The sequence below is a fragment of the Epinephelus fuscoguttatus genome, linkage group LG8 (assembly GCF_011397635.1).
Source record: "Epinephelus fuscoguttatus linkage group LG8, E.fuscoguttatus.final_Chr_v1".
In the NCBI taxonomy this organism is placed as follows: Eukaryota; Metazoa; Chordata; class Actinopteri; order Perciformes; family Serranidae; genus Epinephelus; species Epinephelus fuscoguttatus.
The window spans coordinates 45,736,659-45,756,244 of NC_064759.1; the positions used below are offsets into that span (position 1 = coordinate 45,736,659).

The window sequence follows — 19,586 nt, forward strand, 5'->3', positions numbered from 1 at the left end:
CCCCCAGAGTAATGGGGCGGTAGAACGTGCTGTACGCACAGCCAAACAACTCCTCAGGAAGTCACTGGACCCTTACTTGGCTTTGTTGGCCTACCGCTCAACACCCCTTGCTGGTGGTTACAGCCCATCAGAGCTTCTCCAAGGAAGGCAACTTCGCACGACCGTGCCAACTCACCCATCAGTCCACATACCAGCTTGGCCCGATCTAGCTGCATTCTCTAAGGCAGACCTGCAGGCTAAGAGCGCACAGAAGGCTTATTTTGATGCCCGCCACAGAGCTAAAACCCTCCCGGCATTACACCCTGGGGACACAGTCTGGGTGTGTGACTCCAACCAAAAAGGAACGGTGCATCAGGCAGCACATACTCCACAGTCCTACTATGTGCAGGTGCAAAATGGCACTGTAAGGCGTAACCGCAGGGGTGTCAACCTCACTGAGCCGGATAACGGGCCTCTGCTGGAGCCTGCCATCCCAGACCAAACACGACAGCCAGAGGCTGCTGTCACGGGGGCCCCAGGTGAGTGTGCCGTCCCCCACCATACTTGAGGGACTTTGTGGTCTAATGGACTTTGCTTGCTAACTGGACGTTTTCAGTGTTTTGTGACAAAGAAGCCTTTGATTCAATGTTCTGTTAAAAAAAAAAAAAAAAAAGTTGGTTGTTATCCCATGAGGCTTATAAGAGTTTACTATCACGTAACACAGTGTAGTTGTTTGAAAGAAAGGGAGATGTATTAATATCCTCTCAGCATATTACTAAGTCTGTTCTGTTCATGTGAATGGGTCTCCGCCTCGCTAGGGGGCACAGCGACCTGATAAAACGTGTTGTCGTTTCTAAATATCACAACAAAAGTAGCCAGATGCCTCGTCATCTAATTAGTGATGCGCATGAATGGATGAATGAGATTCCCACTGTCCCTACCTACTATCTAGCGAAACCACAGCCAAAGGAACAGGCTTGGCAGAATCAGCGGGGAAAGAAGACCATGTTGAGCCGGACTCTTTGGGTTTGGCTACCTTAAGTTGCCATTCTCCCCTCCCCTGCTGTGCTGACGTATTGCGGTAAGCGAGTTGTGTCATTTCTGGTGTTTCTGTGACAGTGTCTCTGTACTGCTCTAGTGAATTCTACTAGCCTGCTTTCTGCTTTCTCACTTCAGTTGCTTTAACATCTACTTCAAGTCTTAACCCACACTAGTTCTGTTTAAGCACTTATAGCTCTCCTCCTTTTTACGACTTCCCTGCTAATCTCTTAGCTGTTGTTTGCACGTTACTAGCCTTGGTAGCTACATTAGCTTTACAGTTAGCGATGGCTTCTCCCTCTGCTCTTTCTTGCTTGGTGTGCCAAATGTTTAGCTATGCCTCTGCCTCCTTTAGCAACAGTGGTAACTGTAACAAGTGTAGCTTATTTGCTGCATTGGAGGCGAGGCTTAGTGAATTAGAAGCGCAGCTCCGCACCATGGAAAACCATTCAGGATTCAAAAACGATATATTTTTAATACAGAACGATTCGATACGATTTGATACGATTCTATGGTTAACATTTGTTGATGTAGACATTAATCATACATTATAAAATAAAGAAGCCAATTCTATAAAACTGACATTCTTACAGTATTTTCAAATTTGTAAAAGACCACATCCCCAAGCATTGTTGCTGTATGGCACTGGCAAAAATAAAATAAAAAGTCAAACAACAACAAAATCACATGTCAAATGTATTTATTTTTAGACATGGACCAAAAAAAGTCTTGCTGAATGAACATCATTTTGTTGGATGGGATCAATATAAAAATGAGAAGAAGTTTTAAACTTAAAGTGAAGTGAACTTTAAGTAAAATTTAAGTATTTTAAACCTATTGTTGTGTTGTTTTTATGGTATTGTCTGTGTTTTTGTATGTATCATATATGGACTTGAGTCTGGAATAAAGTTTATTATAACACTGTACAATATAAACATAAAGCAGAATAAAATAATAACATGCAATGTAGGGGCAGAATCTGACATCTCCTGTTATTAGTTGATATCATGGACTGTGATGACTAGCAGCTTATCACTGACAGCATGTCAGACTATTTCTGTTTGCTACACTCTGTTTGTCATTTATAAAAAGATCAATCACTTTTCTATAATACATCAATGATATTTCAATGGAATAAATTACTTATTGACTTATTCATACTTCAAAAACAGCATGAATAAGTGATTAACATAAGGGGGGATCAAAATAAAATAAAAATCAACCAGCCACCCTCCTCCCCTGACAAGTAAAGAACAGTCCCTAAAGTGCGGTGAGGTTTGTGAAAATGTGAACTGCTCGTTTCTCCTCTGACACATCACATACCTGTGTGCTGCCAGGGCTTGCCTGGTATTTCTGGGTTGTCATGACACCGATGAAGATTTCTTGGACCTGGAGCTGGGCTTGTCGGTCGCCGGTAAGCTGTTATCATGCGCCACCATATTTGAGAGGAATACATATTTCTGTCTGTGTCTGTGTTCAACACACAACCGGCAGGATTCGCCTTTAGTTTCTGCTGTGGCTTGGCTGCTCCCTGGTTTATCCAACCAGCATTAGCTTCTGTTCCTCATCTCCACTGGTCAAACTGGCACTGATGTTTATATCCATTATCGTTGTCAGTAATGCCTGCTACGGAGCATGCTGCCGGCTCTCGCGTTGTTTTCGAGATGCAAACTGTTAAAGTCAGTCAACCGATTGCTAATCTCGCGATACCCGAATCCATGACTCTACAATCGATTCATCAAAGGATTCATGGCTGATTTGTATCGACTGAGGAGGCTGCTACCGATGTAGCCGTATCTCTCGCTTGTCAAACCGGATATCCGGTCGTATCGGTTAATCATTCCCAACCCTAGTAGCCACACAGCATAGCCTCCGCTAGCGGTCCTCCGGTAACACCCGTTCAGCCAGGAGGTTGGGTAACTGTTCGCCAGAGGCATAGCTCCAAGCTGAAGCTCACGGCTCACCACCAGCCTGTTCAAGTTTCCAACCGCTTTTCCCCACTCAGCGACACACCCGCTGAGGATAAAACTCTGGTTATTGGCAGCTCTATTCTGAGGAACGTGAAGTTAGCAACACCAGTAGCCATAGTCAAATGTATCCCTGGGGCCAGAGCAGGCGACATTGAATCAAATTTAAAACTGCTAGCTAAAGCTAAACGTAGATTCAGTAAGATTGTTCACGTCGGCGGCAATGACAGTTGGTTACGCCAATCGGAGGTCACTAAAATTAATATTGCCTTGGTGTGTGAATATGCAAAAACGATGTCGGACTCCGTAGTTTTCTCTGGACCCCTCCCAAATCTGACCAGTGATGACATGTTTAGCTGCATGTCATCATTTAATCGCTGGCTGTCCAGGTGGTGTCCAGCAAACGATGTGGGTTTCGTTAAAAATTGGCAAACTTTCTGGGGAAAACCTGGTCTTATTAGGAGAGACAGCATTCATCCCACTTTGGATGGAGCTGCTCTCATTTCTAGGAACCTGGCAAATTTTATTAGTAATTCAAATCCCTGACAACCCAGAGTTGAGACCAGGACTCAGAGTCGCAGTCCTATACGCTTCTCTGAGCTTCTAGTTCAGTTACCCAGCCATAGTTTTCATAGTTTTATACAAACAGTGTCTGTCCCCCGACTACCTAAATTATTTGAATCCAAAATTAAACAAAGAGGAGTTGTGCATAACAACCTCATAAAAATTAAAACCTCTTCTGTGACAGAAAGACAAAACAGGAGAATTAAATGTGGACTGTTAAATATAAGGTCTCTATCGTCTAAAGCAGTGTTAGTAAACGAATTAATTTCAGATAATAATACTGATTTACTCAGTCTCACTGAAACCTGGCTGTGTCCAGATGAATATGTTAGTCGAAATGAATCCACTCCTTCCAGTCATAATAATACCCACATTCCTTGAGGAAGGGAGGGGAGGAGGAGGGGGAGTTGCAGCCATTTTTAACTCTAGTCTGTTAATCAGCCCTAAACCTAAACTAGATTATAATTCATTTGAAAGCCTCGTTCTTAGTCTTTTACATCCGACCTGGAAAGCCTCGCAGCCACTTTTATTTGTTATAGTGCATCATGCTCCTGGCTCGTATTCTGAATTTGTTTCTGAATTCTCAGAGTTTTTATCCAGTTTAGTTCTTAAATCAGATAAAGTTATTATTGTAGGCGATTTTAACATGTCGACGTTGATAATGACTCCCTGGCTACCGCGTTTATCTCATTATTAGACTCCATTGGCTTCAGTCAGGGTGTATATGAACCCACTCACTGTTTTAACCATACCCTCGATCTAGTACGTATCTAGATGTATGGAATTGAAATTGATAACCTAACAGTCTTTCCACAGAATCCCTTGCTATCGGATCATTATTTGATTACTTTTGATTTCTTTTTACTCGATTACACGCCACTCAGCAACAGTTACTATACTAGATGTTTATCAGACAGTGCTGTCGCAAAATTTAAGGAAATGATTACTCCGTTGTTAAATTCAATACCAAGTCCTTCAGTAACAGAGGTTTCCCGTGCCGACTTTAACCTCTTCTGAATTGATCATCTTGTCGATAGCGCCGTAGGCTCGCTGCGAACAACACTCAACTCTGTAGCTCCTCTTAAAAAGAAGTTAACAAAGCAAAGAAAGTTCGCTCCATGGTATAACTCTCAAACCCGTAAGTTAAAACAAATATCGCGAAAATTTGAAAGGAATTGGCGATTAACCAAACTGGAAGAATCTCGTTTAATCTGGGCAGACAGTCTCAAAATGTTTAAGAGGGGCCTCCGCAATGCCAGAGCAAACTATTACTCAGCATTAATAAAAGAAAACAAAAATAACCCCAGGTTTCTTTTCAGCACTGTAGCCAGGCTGACTAAGAGTCAGAGCTCTATTGAGCCTTGTATTCCTTTAGCCCTTAGCAGTAATGATGTTATGAGCTTTTTTAATGACAAAATTCTAAATATTAGAGGCAAAATTCATGACCTTCTGTCCTCAGATAGTACCTATCTAACCTCAAACACAGCTGTAAGACCTAATATATATTTAGATTGCTTCTCCCTGATTTCTCTTCAAGAATTGACTGCAGTGATTTCTTCATCTAAATCATCAACGTGTCTCTTAGACCCCATCCCAACTAGGCTATTTAAGGAGGTCTTACTTTTAGTTAACACTCATATATTAGATATGATCAATATATCCTTATTAACAGGCTATGTGCCACAGTCTTTTAAGGTAGCTGTAATTAAACCTCTCCTAAAAAAGTCCACCCTGGATCCAGAGGTGTTAGCCAACTATAGACCAATATCTAATCTTCCCTTTCTGTCAAAGATCCTTGAAAAGTAGTCGCAGACCAGCTGTGTGATTTTCTCCATGATAATAATTTATCTGAGGAATTTCAGTCAGGATTTAGAGTACATCATAGCACTGAGACAGCACTAGTTAACAGACAAAGGACTCTGTACTTGTTTTATTAGATCTTAGTGCGGCATTTGACACCATTGACCATCAAATTCTGCTACAGAGACTGGAACACTTAATTGGCCTAAAAGGTTGTGCACTAAGCTGGTTTAAATCTTATTTATTTGATCGTTTTCAGTTTGTTCACGTTCATAATGAGTCATCCTTAAGTACTAAAGTTTGTTTTGGAGTTCCGCAAGGTTCTGTGCTCAGACCAGTCCTATTTACTCTATATATGCTTCCTTTAGGTAACATCATTAGAAATCACTCTGTAAATTTCCATTGTTATGCGGATGATACACAGTTGTATTTATCGATGAAGCCAGAAGAAAGTAATCAATTAACTAACCTTCATAATTGCCTTAAAGAAATAAAAACCTGGATGAGCACCAATTTCCTGATGTTAAATTCAGACAAAACTGAAGTTATTGTTCTTGGCCCCAAACAACTCAGAGACTCTTTATCTGATGACATAGTTTCTCTAGATGGCATTGCTCTGGCCTTTACCACTACCGTAAGAAACCTCAGAGTAACATTTGATCAAGATTTGTCTTTTAATTCTCATTTAAAACAAACCTCACGGACTGCATTTTTTCATCTGCGTAATATTGTGAAAATTAGGCCTATCCTGACCCGAAAAGATGCAGAAAAATTGGTCCACGCTTTTGTTACCTCAAGGCTAGATTACTGTAACTCTCTATTATCTGGTAGCTCTAGTAAGTCCTTAAAAACTCTCCAGCTAATTCAGAATGCAGCAGCACGTGTACTAACAGGAACTAAGAAACGAGATCATATTTCTCCTGTTTTAGCTTCTCTGCACTGGCTCCCTGTAAAATCCAGAATTGAATTTAAAATCCTACTGTTAACTTATAAACCTCTAAATGGTCAAGCTCCATCATATCTTAGAGAGCTCATAGTGCCATATTATCCCACCAGAACTCTGCGCTCTGAGAATGCAGGGTTACTCATAGTCCCTAAAGTAGATGAGGAGTCAGAGCCTTCAGCTATCAGGCTCCTCTCCTGTGGAATCATCTTCCTGTTGCGGTCCGGGACGCAGACACCGTCTCCACATTTAAGACTAGACTTAAGACTTTCCTCTTTGACAAAGCCTATCGTTAGGGCTGGCTCAGGCTTGCCTTGTACCAGGCCCTAGTTAGGCTGACTTAGGCCTAGTCTGCCGGAGGACCCCCTATAATACACCGGGCACCTTCTCTCCTTCTCTCTCGTGTCCTATTACTGCTTCTTGCTAACTCGGCCATTCTGGATGTCACTAACTCGGCTTCTTCTCTGGAGCCTTTGTGCGCCACTGTCTCTCAGGTTAACTCGTATTGCAGCGGTGCCTGGATAGTGTGACGTGTGTGGTTGTGCTGCTGCCGTGGTCCTGCCAGATGCCTCCTGCTGCTGGTCATTATTAGTCATACTTCTACTGTTATTATACACATATGATTATTGTCACACATGTACACTTTCAGATATTAATATATTATTATTAATTATAATATTATTACTTTCAACAATGTTGTTGTAAGCTACTGTCATTCCTGTCTATCCTGCATCTCTCTCTGTCTCTGTCTCTGTCTCTGTCTCTCACTCTGTCTCATTGTGTCATACGGTTCACTGTTAATTTATTATGTTGATCTGTTCTGTACGACATCTATTGCTCGTCTGTCCGTCCTGGAAGAGGGATCCCTCCTCAGTTGCTCTTTCTGAGGTTTCTAGCGTTTTTTTTCCCTGTTAAAGGGTTTTTTGGGGGGAGTTTTTCTTTATCCGCTGTGAGGGTCCAAAGGACAGAGGGATGTAGTATGCTGTAAAGCCCTGTGAGGCAAATTGTGATTTGTGATATTAGGCTTTAAAATTTTAATTTTTTTTTTAAAAATTTTTCAGTTTTAAAATTGAATTGAATTGAATTCGCTTCAGCACCACCGGAAGTCCGACTTCCTTCTTATTTAAGTTCACTTTACGCCTGGAAACAAGGAAGTCACAATCTCCGCTCGATGGACATTTTGAAACTGGTTGTTCCAAAGATAAGGACTGAATCAGGAAAGAAATCTTAGGTTTTCAGCTCCTGTTCTTTGGAACAAGCTTCAGTCTAAACTACATTTACACACACTGATTCCTTTGATTTTAAAGAGAGAGTGAAATCTTTGGAGTGTAGGCTTTCGGTCTGTAAATGTTTTTATCTCATTGTATGAGTGTTTGTTCTGTGTTTGTAAATGTTTTTCTAACTATTTTCAACTGTAACTATGTAACTGTATCACTTTCTCCCTTGAAAAAGAGATCCCCCATCTCAATGGGAATAACCTGGTTAAATAAAGGATAAATTAATAAATAAATAAAAACGTAAAGCACGTCACCTGTTTCAACAGCCAGTCGGCTTATAGTGAAGGCCGCTGGTCAAGTTGAAAAGACAGCAGATGGCATGTTCGCTTGCTGCGGCAGGTGCTCCGTCTTCCTCGAGCCCTCTGTTTCCGTTGGTGTCGGACGGTGGGATCACTGCTGCTGCTTGCTGTGTGTGCATATACCCCGTCCACACACACACATTCTCACTGACTGATTAACTGCCACTGGTTACTTATATTATTGTGGCGTATTGATTATGAATACAGTTCATCTGATGCTCATTTTGTTTCTGTTTCATCACTACTACAAATGCAATTGTAGCCAGTTAGCCAGTCAGCCACAAAATAAGCCTGAAAAACTTTAAATCAGAACATAAATACAGAGAGTTGTTGCATGGGGATGATACGTCTCACCTAGTTGAATTGGTGTGAACCAGCAGGTTTTTAGAATGTTGCAGAATGGCGCATTACCAGTAGTTGCCTGTTTCAGCTCATCTCATCACAAAACTTTGGTCTGAACTAGGCCTTAGTTGAACTCAGTGGAGACATCCTGCACTAAGATCTGAACATACATATTTGTTAAGGGAGTTAAGTGGAAGGACTATGCGTGGAAATCATCGAAATTCTGCATACATTGTAATGATAAAACAAGTGTGTGATGATTTCACCCTGTCTTTAGATTAAATTAAACCAGCTGAAATGACTTTGCTCTGCTCTCGGCTTTCTGAAGCCCACTACCCACTTACTGCTGCTTACTTCTGCTTACTGCTTTAATTTTGGCAATTATACTGCTTTCTTCTATTGGCCTAGAAAGGGCTTAAACCTGGAATTGCCTCTTGCAGCTATATTTATGTATTACTACTGATAATTTTGCCATTAAATAAAGAAATATACACTTGTCATAACCAGTCTTTTTCAGCTTCTTATATTCTTTTTTAGTTAAATGAGTCTCTTTACTGGATTTTTACAGCCTTTACTATCAAAGGAGCAGACCATGACAGAAGAGCTCGACATGGCAAGGCACACTGAATGTGAAAATTCACCCAGCCAAAAGGCTATTTGTGAATGAGCAAACAGGTATTTGTAATGTCACACAGACACAGACACACACAAGCACAGAGACACACACAGACACACAGACACACAAAAACAGACCAAAACAAGTAAACATCTAAGAAGGAAAAGAAAAAGTGACATAAAGTACATCCTCTGCCCAACCCCAGCACTTTCTGTACAGGACCAGCATATTGTTTTTTGAATGACAGGCTATTGTTGAATGTTTAAATGTAATATTTCAGTGTTGTCAGCAGCACAAAAAAAGTCTCACCGACCACTGTTTCAGGGTGGATAAAGATATTTATATATTATGCATCACATACAATTAAAACTATCTGAAAGGTCAGATGCCACAAAATCTGAACAAAAATGTTTTTGTGTATTGGTGGAAGAGATCCCTTTAACACCCTTGACTATTGACTTTAGCCCTGGCCAGGGGCAGGCTGGGGTTGAAATTCAGCCCAGGAGCTTGATTTGGAGAGGCCTTTTTTCCGATCGCACGACGGACGCAAGTGGAACCATAATTTTAACATGAATACTTTATTTGCAGTATAAAAACAATCTAATGATATTAAACACAACACACACAGATTAGTCAGTCAGTAGAGTGTATTGAATATAATATAATTTTATGCAAAGACCTATTGCCAACCCAGTCCTGCACACTGCACCTGTACCTGGCACTGTTTTTTTGGTGGTTCCTGCTCCATTTTCCTCCTTCTCCTTCTCCTCTTCCTCCTCCTTCTCCTCCTCCTCTTCCTCCTTCTTCTCCTCCACCTCCTCTTCCATCTCATCCTCCTTTTGTCCCTCTTTATCTGTCTCTTCCTCCTCCTCAGTCCTATGACTGGCATTATCCTGTCCCTCTGCATCAACTCCACGACTGACACTGGCCCTGTCAGCTAATAATAACAATAACAGCAACAATGATAAATGTTATAGCACTTTTGCAAAGAATTCACAGTGTTAGAACACAAATACAATATAAAAATCAACATAACAAAAGCGCCACACACACACACACACACACACACACTGTAAATGAATTACTCACTTTAATGTATTTTTCTTGAGCTGGTAAAAATGGCTATATATTAATGCAGAAACAGAACAGCAAAACAGCTGTATAGCCTATATATTCCAATATTATCTTTTTAACTTTGAACACAGACTCTCTCCTGAAATAGGCTATGTTTTCTTTTGCAATAAAGAAATTTGTGCGTACTGGTCAGCCAGTATGGATTTTATTTTTAATTGATAAAGCAGATTAATGATTTATGCACGTATGGTGTAACATTGCTGATAGGCTACCTTTAATGTTCTGTGTGCCCTGAACACATCCAAAAATGCAAACTAGAGTTCTTAAGCCCAGACCCGACACAGCCAACACACCAGCATTAGCCTAGGCCTAATTGTCTGCCCGAAAAAAAGGAAGCCCGAGGTCCGACCCGGCCCAAGTCATTTGCATATTTTTTCGGTCCGAACCCGTCTGGGATGATAGGGCCATGTAGGCAGTGCTTGCTAACCGCTTGTATCCCCCCTTAATATCCAAAATATTAGACTGACCCAGTCTGATGTTCCACTCTGTGCCACTACCACCTGCGGCTGCGAGGGCAGGCTGCTGCGGTCAACCGTGGCTACGTTTTATGGGGTAAAAAAAAAACTCCCGAACCTCCCTATAGCCAGCCCGCCCCGATCTCAAGACTGAATTGTAGGTGGGTGATAAGTGGTGTCATAGGCCACCTCCTCTGTTCCAGTTTGACGTAGAAGGCTTCTTTCACGCTTTGTTACTGGATCAGGGAAGCACTCAAAACCTGTGGCCCATATATGCTAGTGACCGTCCTGTCAAAAACTGACTGGACTGGGACAAGGCCAGAGTCGTACACACCGAGGACAACAAATACCGGCGCTGTATCAGGGAGGCTATTGAAATAAGGAAGCGGGACCCAGGGACGATGAACAGGGACGAGGGGGCATACATGCTCTCCCACACCTGGAGCAGCGTCCTGGAGAGGCGGCAGACGGACAGCAGGTGGCGTAACCGTCCTGTCACGCCTCCCTGATATCGGCTGATTAACAGATCAGCTGATAAAGACGCGTCACAACCACCACCAAGTGACACTTCTGAGGAAGGCAGAAGTTTCCGCCGAAACACGTCAAGGTATGTAACATCCTAACATGTCTGAGATAAAAGAACAACTTAAGTCATTATCAGAAACTAAAGACATAATGAACACCATTGAAATAAAACAGTCTCTGGTTGAAGCTTCTCTTACATGAAGGTTTATTGTTTTATCAATATAAACTAAACATATATACAGTATATATATATGTGTATTTTTTTTTTAATTTATTTTTTTTTCCTTCTGGCTGTTTTGGTGAAGCAATGCACCTGAAAACATCACCTCGGGCTCTGAGAAACTTTAAAAAACATACAAAATATTATTTTTGAGCTCAGATTCAGTGTGTAGATATCATTTCTCTCTTTCCTGTGATTATTTTAATATATAGACCAGTAAATGCTATTAACTTTTAGTGATTAGTTGTGTTTTATCACACAATGTATGATATACTGTAAGATTGTAATTATCCAGTAAATATGAGGTAGTGTTCCCATTAACACATTATTTAATATCAGAAACCTTTAATTGTAAGATAGTACCAACCATTTAGTACCAATAGTCACCTAACATTTTCTTACTTACTGCAGTCATGGAGGTTGTTTCCAGCAGGTGAAAGGTGAGCTGTCACGTAATCCTTTTTTCAATCGGCTCAATCGCTGCTCACGCACAGCACCAAATATGAATAACAGATTAGCAGCTTCCGCAGAACAGTGACTCACCCTGTTGTCACTCATAAGGAAGTGGGCAGGGCTGAAGGGGAGAATATGAGAATAGTAAACTATGGAGCAAGAGGGATTTTTTTTTAAGTCTGTTGACAATGCTTAAAAAGGCGGGTATCACTGTGCTGGAGGTGAAAAACTGCAGAGAGGCCAGAGAGAGAGGAGAGGTGGAGAGTTTAGGAACCAACCCCAGACAGAAAGCAGAGAGGACAGCAGAATGGCCTGGGTTGCTCCTCTAATCTATTTGCACATCACACTTTTTCTTTTTATTCTGGAAATGGGACATGGTACTGAGGAGGACAGCAGAATGCTGGGAGTTACAGCCCCAGGAGATATCATCATCGGAGGAATCTTTCCCGTTCATGAGGATGTAGACAAAATGAACAACTCCTTTGCACCCCACTTACAGCCATGTATCAGGTGAGATCTTTCAATCCAATGCAATAAATGATAAACAGCCAGTCTTATTTAACTCTTTCAATTCAAGCCTGCATTTATCCTTTTTTTGCCCCTGACTCTGTGGGTGCAATTAGTCAAGCTCCCAAAAGTTCTCCTTTAAGCTTCAGGAATCTTAAATAGATATGGTCAGTTTGAGAGAATATGGTCAGCCTTTTTGAAGTATTTGCTCCCAACCCTTTGGAACATTGTAAGAAAGGGGAGATATGCATTTCACGGGAGTAATCCCTCTGGCTTTGCACACGGAATGTAAGTGTATTATTCTCTCTCTCTCTCTCTCTCTCTGTCTCTCTCGCTCTCTAGAAACTGAATGTATATAAAGTATCAAAAGTATAAAAGTAGTAATCATAGCACTGAAGCATGAAGTTATGTTGTTACATTCTTGAAAGGATTAAAATAAGAGACACAGCGAGACTAATGTAAGATAAAGTAACAATACACATAACACTAGTAACATACAATTAATAGACAACATAATACAATTAACCCTGGGATGGGGGAGCCCTTCAGTGTAGAGTTTGGATGTTCTTCCCATGTCAGACACTCGTACTCCAGCTTCCTCCCACAGTCCAAAGACATGAAGGTTAATTGGTGACTCTAAATTGGCCGTAGGTGTGAATGTGAGCGTGACTTGTTGTCTGTTTTTATAGCCCCGTTTCCACCACTTTCGGTATGGTACCTTTGGAATCAGAAGAACCCTTCAAACACGGTACTTAGACCCTAGCGTTTCCACCGCAAACAGTACTCTTAAATGTGGCCGGGGTTGTTGTCACTTACTGCTACATCCAACACTTGCTGTATTTCCTCATTTCCGGTGATACAGATGGAAGTCTGCACCTCGTTTATCGTAAACACACCAGGGTTGCAAGCTGACATTTTCAGAACAAAGTAGAACAGGCTGCAGTGAGAGTCTCTCTCCATGGGATATTCAAAAATAGCGGTTTTGTGCATTTAGTCCTCAGGCAAGTTCAGGGGTTTAGTGTTACTACAAGTTAACGTCCCACCTTAAAAGTTGGCAGTCAGCCCAGTGAATTAAAAAAAAAAAAAAATCTCCGACTCCAGCTGCTGTGAGAGGCAATAAAATATCCTTTCATCTTATAGTTGCAGTTTACTTATAAAACTCTCCACCGAGGTTATGTAAGCCTCAAAACCAGCCACAACTCAGCCCTGAACAGAGTGACCGTCCGCTATTGAACAATCACCGGACTGCAATGTTCACAGCTCACATCTGTGAGCTAGGTTCTATTGGTACTACTATCCACAACTTTTCACTGTGGAAACGGAAAAAAAGCACACTGAACTGAACTGTACCGTACCGTACCATACTGCTTGGTGGAAACGGGGCTTATGCGTCAGCCCTGTAATAGCCTGGCAGCCTGTCCAGAGTGTACCCCAACTCTCGCCCACTGTCAAATGGGATAGGGATTGTTAATGCTTAAAATATCACCATTTTTTCCAAAACTGATGATATGTTTGTTTGTAAAACCGTCTGTATAATAACCAGTACTTATTACAAACAGCCTAAATGTAATGGCTAAAAATTACAATGTACAGAGCCCGGGAGTGACCATAGAGAGGAAAAATAACTAAGTTGAGGCCACATTTTGGTTACTTTGTGCGCACAAGATATTATTTGTTACCTCTGTTCAATTAAACTGTTCCCACGTTTTGGTTACTCTGTGTGCATGAGATAAGTATATTTACAGAGAGCCAGTATAGTGGGTCCAACTCCAACCAAAATTAGGCTGTTTTTGGTAGTTTTTGTTGTAAGTGCTCACTGGCTCTCAGAAGGGTTCTTTTCAACATGCAAATTTTAACACTTTTGTTCTCTGTTGGCCTTAATACTGCACTGAAGGTCTTGCCTGTACACCAGAGACTCTCCTCACAGCCATCTGAAGGCAGCAGGTATCTGCTTCCATCTGCAGTCTCTAACTGGAGTGATGCTGTGCACTGTCATGCCACAATTTGGCACAGCAGATCCACTGCTTACATTTTGTGTAACCAGCATCAGACTGTTGTAAAATAACCACAGAAACCCTCTTACATATGTGCACATCAAATTTATAATTTTGCAGAATTATTCTGCACAGTTTCATAAGCACATCATCAGGTGTGTTAGAGATGGAAGCATTGGAAATAGTTCATACAGCTCCACCAAAAACTGTAAAAACATTTTAAACAAGGCTGGTTTTCTGGAGCTTCACAGTTTAAATTATAAAAGCCTACAGGTAGATGTGTGGCTGATAAGCAACATGATAAGAATCATGCTTTCTCTGAGGAAAACACCCAAACTGCATCATGATTGGGAGAGGTCTGTGATAACGGGGTGAAAGCAGTGAATGTGATCCATGACTGTCACAGTCTTTAATGCTGACCCATAAAGTAAAGCTAAAGTGAGCCTGGCGATGAAAGTGCATGTGGCACACTCCTAACCTACTTGGCAGAGGGCACCTGAGTGTGATCTGGCTGTGCGGCTGGATAATCACACAACAGGATAAACCAGTCTAAAACCGAAATACTAGCTAAACTTCAACATAATACTTTAGAGCAATACTTTACTAAATTGAACTAGTGGTAATACATCCACACAGAACAAGACAAAATGTTCTCCTTGCATCTACAGCATATGGGTTAGACTGATTCTGATGAAAACACACCAAAGCCCTGGGTGCTGGATACTCATTTTGAATAATTTCACATTGATGTCATAATAAGGGGTAAAAAGTAAAAGAAACAGTTTGACAATGGATGAAATAATGTTATCAAGTAGCTTTTTTTTTTTTTTTTAAATAAATCATATCAGTGTTGAAACTGAAGTAGTACTTCACTCTCTTCCTTGCTGTCCCTCCTTGCATATCTTGTATCAGTTCTCCAGTCTATCACATCTTCATTATTTGATGATGACACCGTGCTGTTCCCACAGGTTTGTTGAAAGAAGCCTGGTGAAGGTGCTGGCTATGATCAATGCCATAGAGCTCATGAATAAATCCCCTCTGCTGGCTGATGTTAACATCACTCTCGGCTATCGTATCCTGGACTCCTGCTCTGATGTCAGCACAGCTCTGAGAGCTACAGCAGACTTCACCCAGCGGGCCGACTGCTACACCGGAAGCAACACTTGTGACCAGCTGGTCATGGCTGTTGTAGGGGCCTCTTACTCTGAATTGTCTATTGCCATCGCTAGGCAACTGACACTCAAGATGATCCCTCAGGTAAGTAATGAGAAACAGGAAAATGTTGTAGACTCAGTGAGGGTGGAGGTAGGAGTCCAACATTCGTGGCCGGACTGATTGACACAGTGTGGGCTGTTAGAAGAAACTAAAATAGCACAACCTGTTTGCTTTGGCAGCTGATAAATATCAGCCGGATCTGTCATGACTGTCTGCAGTTGCATGACTGACTGTTTCATGAGATAATAAAGGATGGGACAATTCCAAGGTAGGCAAGGCACTACAGATGAACAGGAACAAAAACATGTGTCCTCTTAGAGCAGAACTTAAATTGGCACAGTGAACACAGAGGGAAAATGCCTCATGTATAATGACATTTATTGTCTTACTGGAAATAACCCACACCTCAATGTAGTTTTCTATTAGTAAACTCTCAAAAATCTCTACACAGCTCTCTCCAAAAACTGCTAACACTCAAATTTGTGATGTCATAGGATATGATGGTAGAAAAGATTTCTGCACACTTACATCTATGCAGTGTTTGACTTTATTGTTAGAGTTTTTTGTGTATGATCTTCATCAGATCATACACAAGGCAACAATAGACAGGCAGGGAAAAGTAACCATCTTACAGTAGTCTACTTGTTGGCAGTATACAACACACCTGTGCACAACCCTGGTGGTAGAAACTGCACTTCCCGGGAGTTGTGTGTGTGTGTGTGTGTGTGTGTGTGTGTGTGTGTGTGTGTGTGTGTGTGTGTGTGTGTGTGTGTGTGTGTGTGCGTGCATCTCTGCCAGATTTATTGATGTTTCCAGCATCTTGCCAAGACCAAGTTGGGTGGAGTGCTGGTTGTTCTGTATGATGTCATGGGGTATAAAGTCTGGAGCTGCTCCATTGATAGTGAATGGTCAAAGATGTTCTAGATGACATTGAGAGCAGCCAAGGGAATGTTCTAAGTATATGGGTACATTTTCTGTTTCACAACTGAGAACACTAGGTTGTTTGCAATCATGTGACTCTTATGATGCTCAAAATCCAGATGGAGAGCAGGAGGTGATAAATACATTTAATGTGTGAATTGGAAATAGAGGGAAGTGACTACATAAAAGTGTTGGATGAACCAGCAGGCAGCAGGTATAGTCAGAAAATTGAAACTCATGTTTGATGTGATCCATACAAAAATGAAGAAACGTGATTTTTCCCACAACTTGATGATTTGCCCGGTGTAAACACGATTGTTGTTACAAATTAACTCAGCCTCTTTAAGTCCTAATGTTACTGCTAATACTACTAATGGGACATTTTTCTGAAGTGAAACCAGCATGTTTTCAGGCTGCCATTAAATCATGAATTTTGCTGTGTGCCCTCCTGCCATTTTACAGACTTTCTAAGCATTTTTGTCCCTTAAAAACAATATTTAAATTGACGCAGTGAGTCTATGTCAGCAACAGTAGTTCAGAATTAGCCATAATTGTTACATGCATGCGTGTCCATTGTTGACTATATGGCACCAGACAACAAAAACACACTTTGTTGCTTTTTATACCATGGACTAAAATAAGGAGCTTAATCCTATAGATTTATCACTTTATTCTCATATATATACTACTTTATTCTCGTAGATTCAAGACTTTGTTCTCGTAGATTTACTTTACTCTCAAAATCTACGATTTTTTTTCTTTAACATGGCCCTAATCCTCCTTCATACTAGAATAAAGATCATTTTGGTTATAAAAAGAAAACTAACATTCTGTGTCTCTACAGACTCAGCCTCCCATTTATTGTTTATGCACCTCCAGACTTTATATCCAATGACATTGTAAGTTTGAGACTTTTTTCTCTGGTTTCTGGCTTTGAGAGAGAGTAGCTCCTGTTCACAGATATTGATTGAACTTTTTTAAGCCATGGTCAGTTCCTGATTTAGGTGGTGTTCTCCTTTAAATAGTCATAGATCATGTGTGTAGGGTTGTTATGGACAAAATAAGAACTCTCCTCCTGCTGACTCTGCTAACTGGCCAGTGGAGGTTTTCAAATGTAAACATCAGAAACAACATCGAGGAAAAGTGGAAAAGATGAGCTCCAGCTACAATCCTGACTGCACGGACAAGTAAGATCATATCTGCATCTCTGCAGGATGCACCGAGGCAAACATGGAGGGATCAAACATCAGCAAAGATCCCGACCACATCGGCGTTCTCTGCCGAGTATCCTGCTGGCTTACATACAGGTGCTGGATAATGAACTGGACAATGTCCATGCTCACGTCAGCTTCCAGGGGGACATCAGTGTTACTGCAAAATGTGAACTAGCTGTGAGTCATGGCATACACGTGTCCATCCGATGGAGTTTTCAATAAGCCACTTGACGTCCATGTAAAGTTGGAGAAAACAAAAAAAAAACTTTTATTCCACAAGTGTCACATAATATCCCCAGAAATTGCCTTTCTTAATGACAAACTAAACAGAACAGGACACGGTATGGAAACTGTGTGTCTCCACAGCTACTCAAGGGTCCACTAATTACCCAGCTCAACAGCCCTGCTTGAAGCCCATATGTGAGGCTGCTGTCTCTTAAAGCTACAGTACCCAAAACTAAATGAAATAGCCTATTCTAGACAGGAAAGATTAACATATAATCAGATTCAATAAAAACATACTTATCCAAAACAATTAGGCCATTATTGAACGTCAAACCCAAAAGCTACACTACAAAATGTATATATTAGAATAATTAGAATAATATAAGGAGAAATAAGAAAATCAGCAAACTTAACCTTGCCTCATACAATCAGGAGCTGTAATATTCTTTGTTTCACAGAAACCTGGCTAAATCCTGAAATACTGGATAGCGCCTTTCAGCCAGGTGACTCTTGTCCTGTATATTGATGTGACAGAACAGAGGACTCCAGGGGAAAAAAGGGGAAGAAATGTGTGCTTGATGGTGAGTAAGAGCTGGTGTGGCAGTAGGAACGTTAAACTGCTTTCCTGTTCCTGCTCACGTGACCTGGAGATACTGTCAATTTACCGTGGGAATTCACTTCTGTCATTATCACAGTGGTCTACAATCCATCACGAGCAAATACAAAGGCTGCCCTGTTAGATCTCTGCAAAGACCTGACCTGCTCACAGGACAGTTATCCTGAAGCTGTGCTCATTGTTGTTGACCTCAATCAAGCAAGACTTCAGAGAGTTATGCCTGACTTCCATCAAAGTATTGACTGTGCCACAAGGTGAATAAGGGCACTGGATCGCTTTTATACAGGGTTCAGAAAGGGCAACAGAGCTCGACTAAAGCAACCACATGGCCATCCTATTAAGATCAAATAATCTAAACAAACTTCTGCGCATCCCCACAGTGACATGAGAGGTCTGGATATGGTCAGTTCAATCAGAGGCAGTATGGAGAAAGTTCCAGGACACCACCGCCAACATCACTGATGACATAAATGAACTCACTGAGCCGATGTCCTCGCCGGCCACCATCTTGGATGGGTCTCGCTTCGCCTCCACAGTGCATTCACTCCTATTGAGGAAGGAGCTGTATGCACAAGTAAAATAGAATAACTCACTGAATTTTCAACTGATTTTCACGCGGTTTGGTTTGTTACAAACGGCACACATGTAGTTATGATACAGGATGCTTTCATACATTAAAAATGCGGGATTTCATGCTTTAATACTTCCTGCAGATAGCAACAGCATGTTATTTAGGTCACAACACAGTGCTTTTATTCACCTCAACCCCAGAGTGGGATAAATATAGCCTATATATATATATATATATATACATATATATATATATATATATGTGTGTGTGTGTGTGTATATGTATGTGTGTATATATATATACACACACACATATATATATATATATATATATATGTATGTATATGTATACATACATATACATATATATATATGTATATGTATGTATGTGTGTGTGTGTATATATACAGTATTTATTTTCTGTATAAACATACTGTATAAACACCATATACACAATACAAAACACAGCATAGCATATTATGTATAGCATAATATGTAGATCTGAGGTTTGCTCAAACTGTCAGCTCCTTTAAATCAGGGCTAAAAACACTATTGTTTACTGAAGCGTACTCTTAGATTAAATACTTACCTGCTGTATTCTACTGCCCGTACTTTTTAACTACACACTGCTGATTTATGCCTTTTATTATTCTACTACTTTTCTTATCCTGACAGTTCAATGTATTGAGCCTGTTTTTATTTTATGTTACTG

General features: G+C 40.9%; 1 protein-coding gene and 1 long non-coding RNA gene across 2 annotated transcripts in view; one reads left to right on the forward strand and one right to left on the reverse strand.

The window, feature by feature from the left end:
• LOC125892898 (uncharacterized) overlaps window positions 1-11,768 on the reverse strand; it is a 42,868-nt gene extending 31,100 nt beyond the window's left edge. Inside the window, exon 1 of the long non-coding RNA XR_007449812.1 lies at window positions 11,566-11,768. This is a non-coding gene — a long non-coding RNA (uncharacterized LOC125892898). The remainder of the gene's footprint in view (window positions 1-11,565) is intronic.
• A 17-nt stretch (window positions 11,769-11,785) lies between these two features.
• gprc6a (G protein-coupled receptor, class C, group 6, member A) overlaps window positions 11,786-19,586 on the forward strand; it is a 41,466-nt gene continuing 33,665 nt past the window's right edge. Inside the window, exons 1-2 of the mRNA XM_049583137.1 lie at window positions 11,786-12,122; window positions 15,082-15,370. Coding sequence (XP_049439094.1) covers window positions 11,920-12,122; window positions 15,082-15,370 — 492 coding nt within the window. The 5' untranslated portion in view covers window positions 11,786-11,919. The remainder of the gene's footprint in view (window positions 12,123-15,081; window positions 15,371-19,586) is intronic.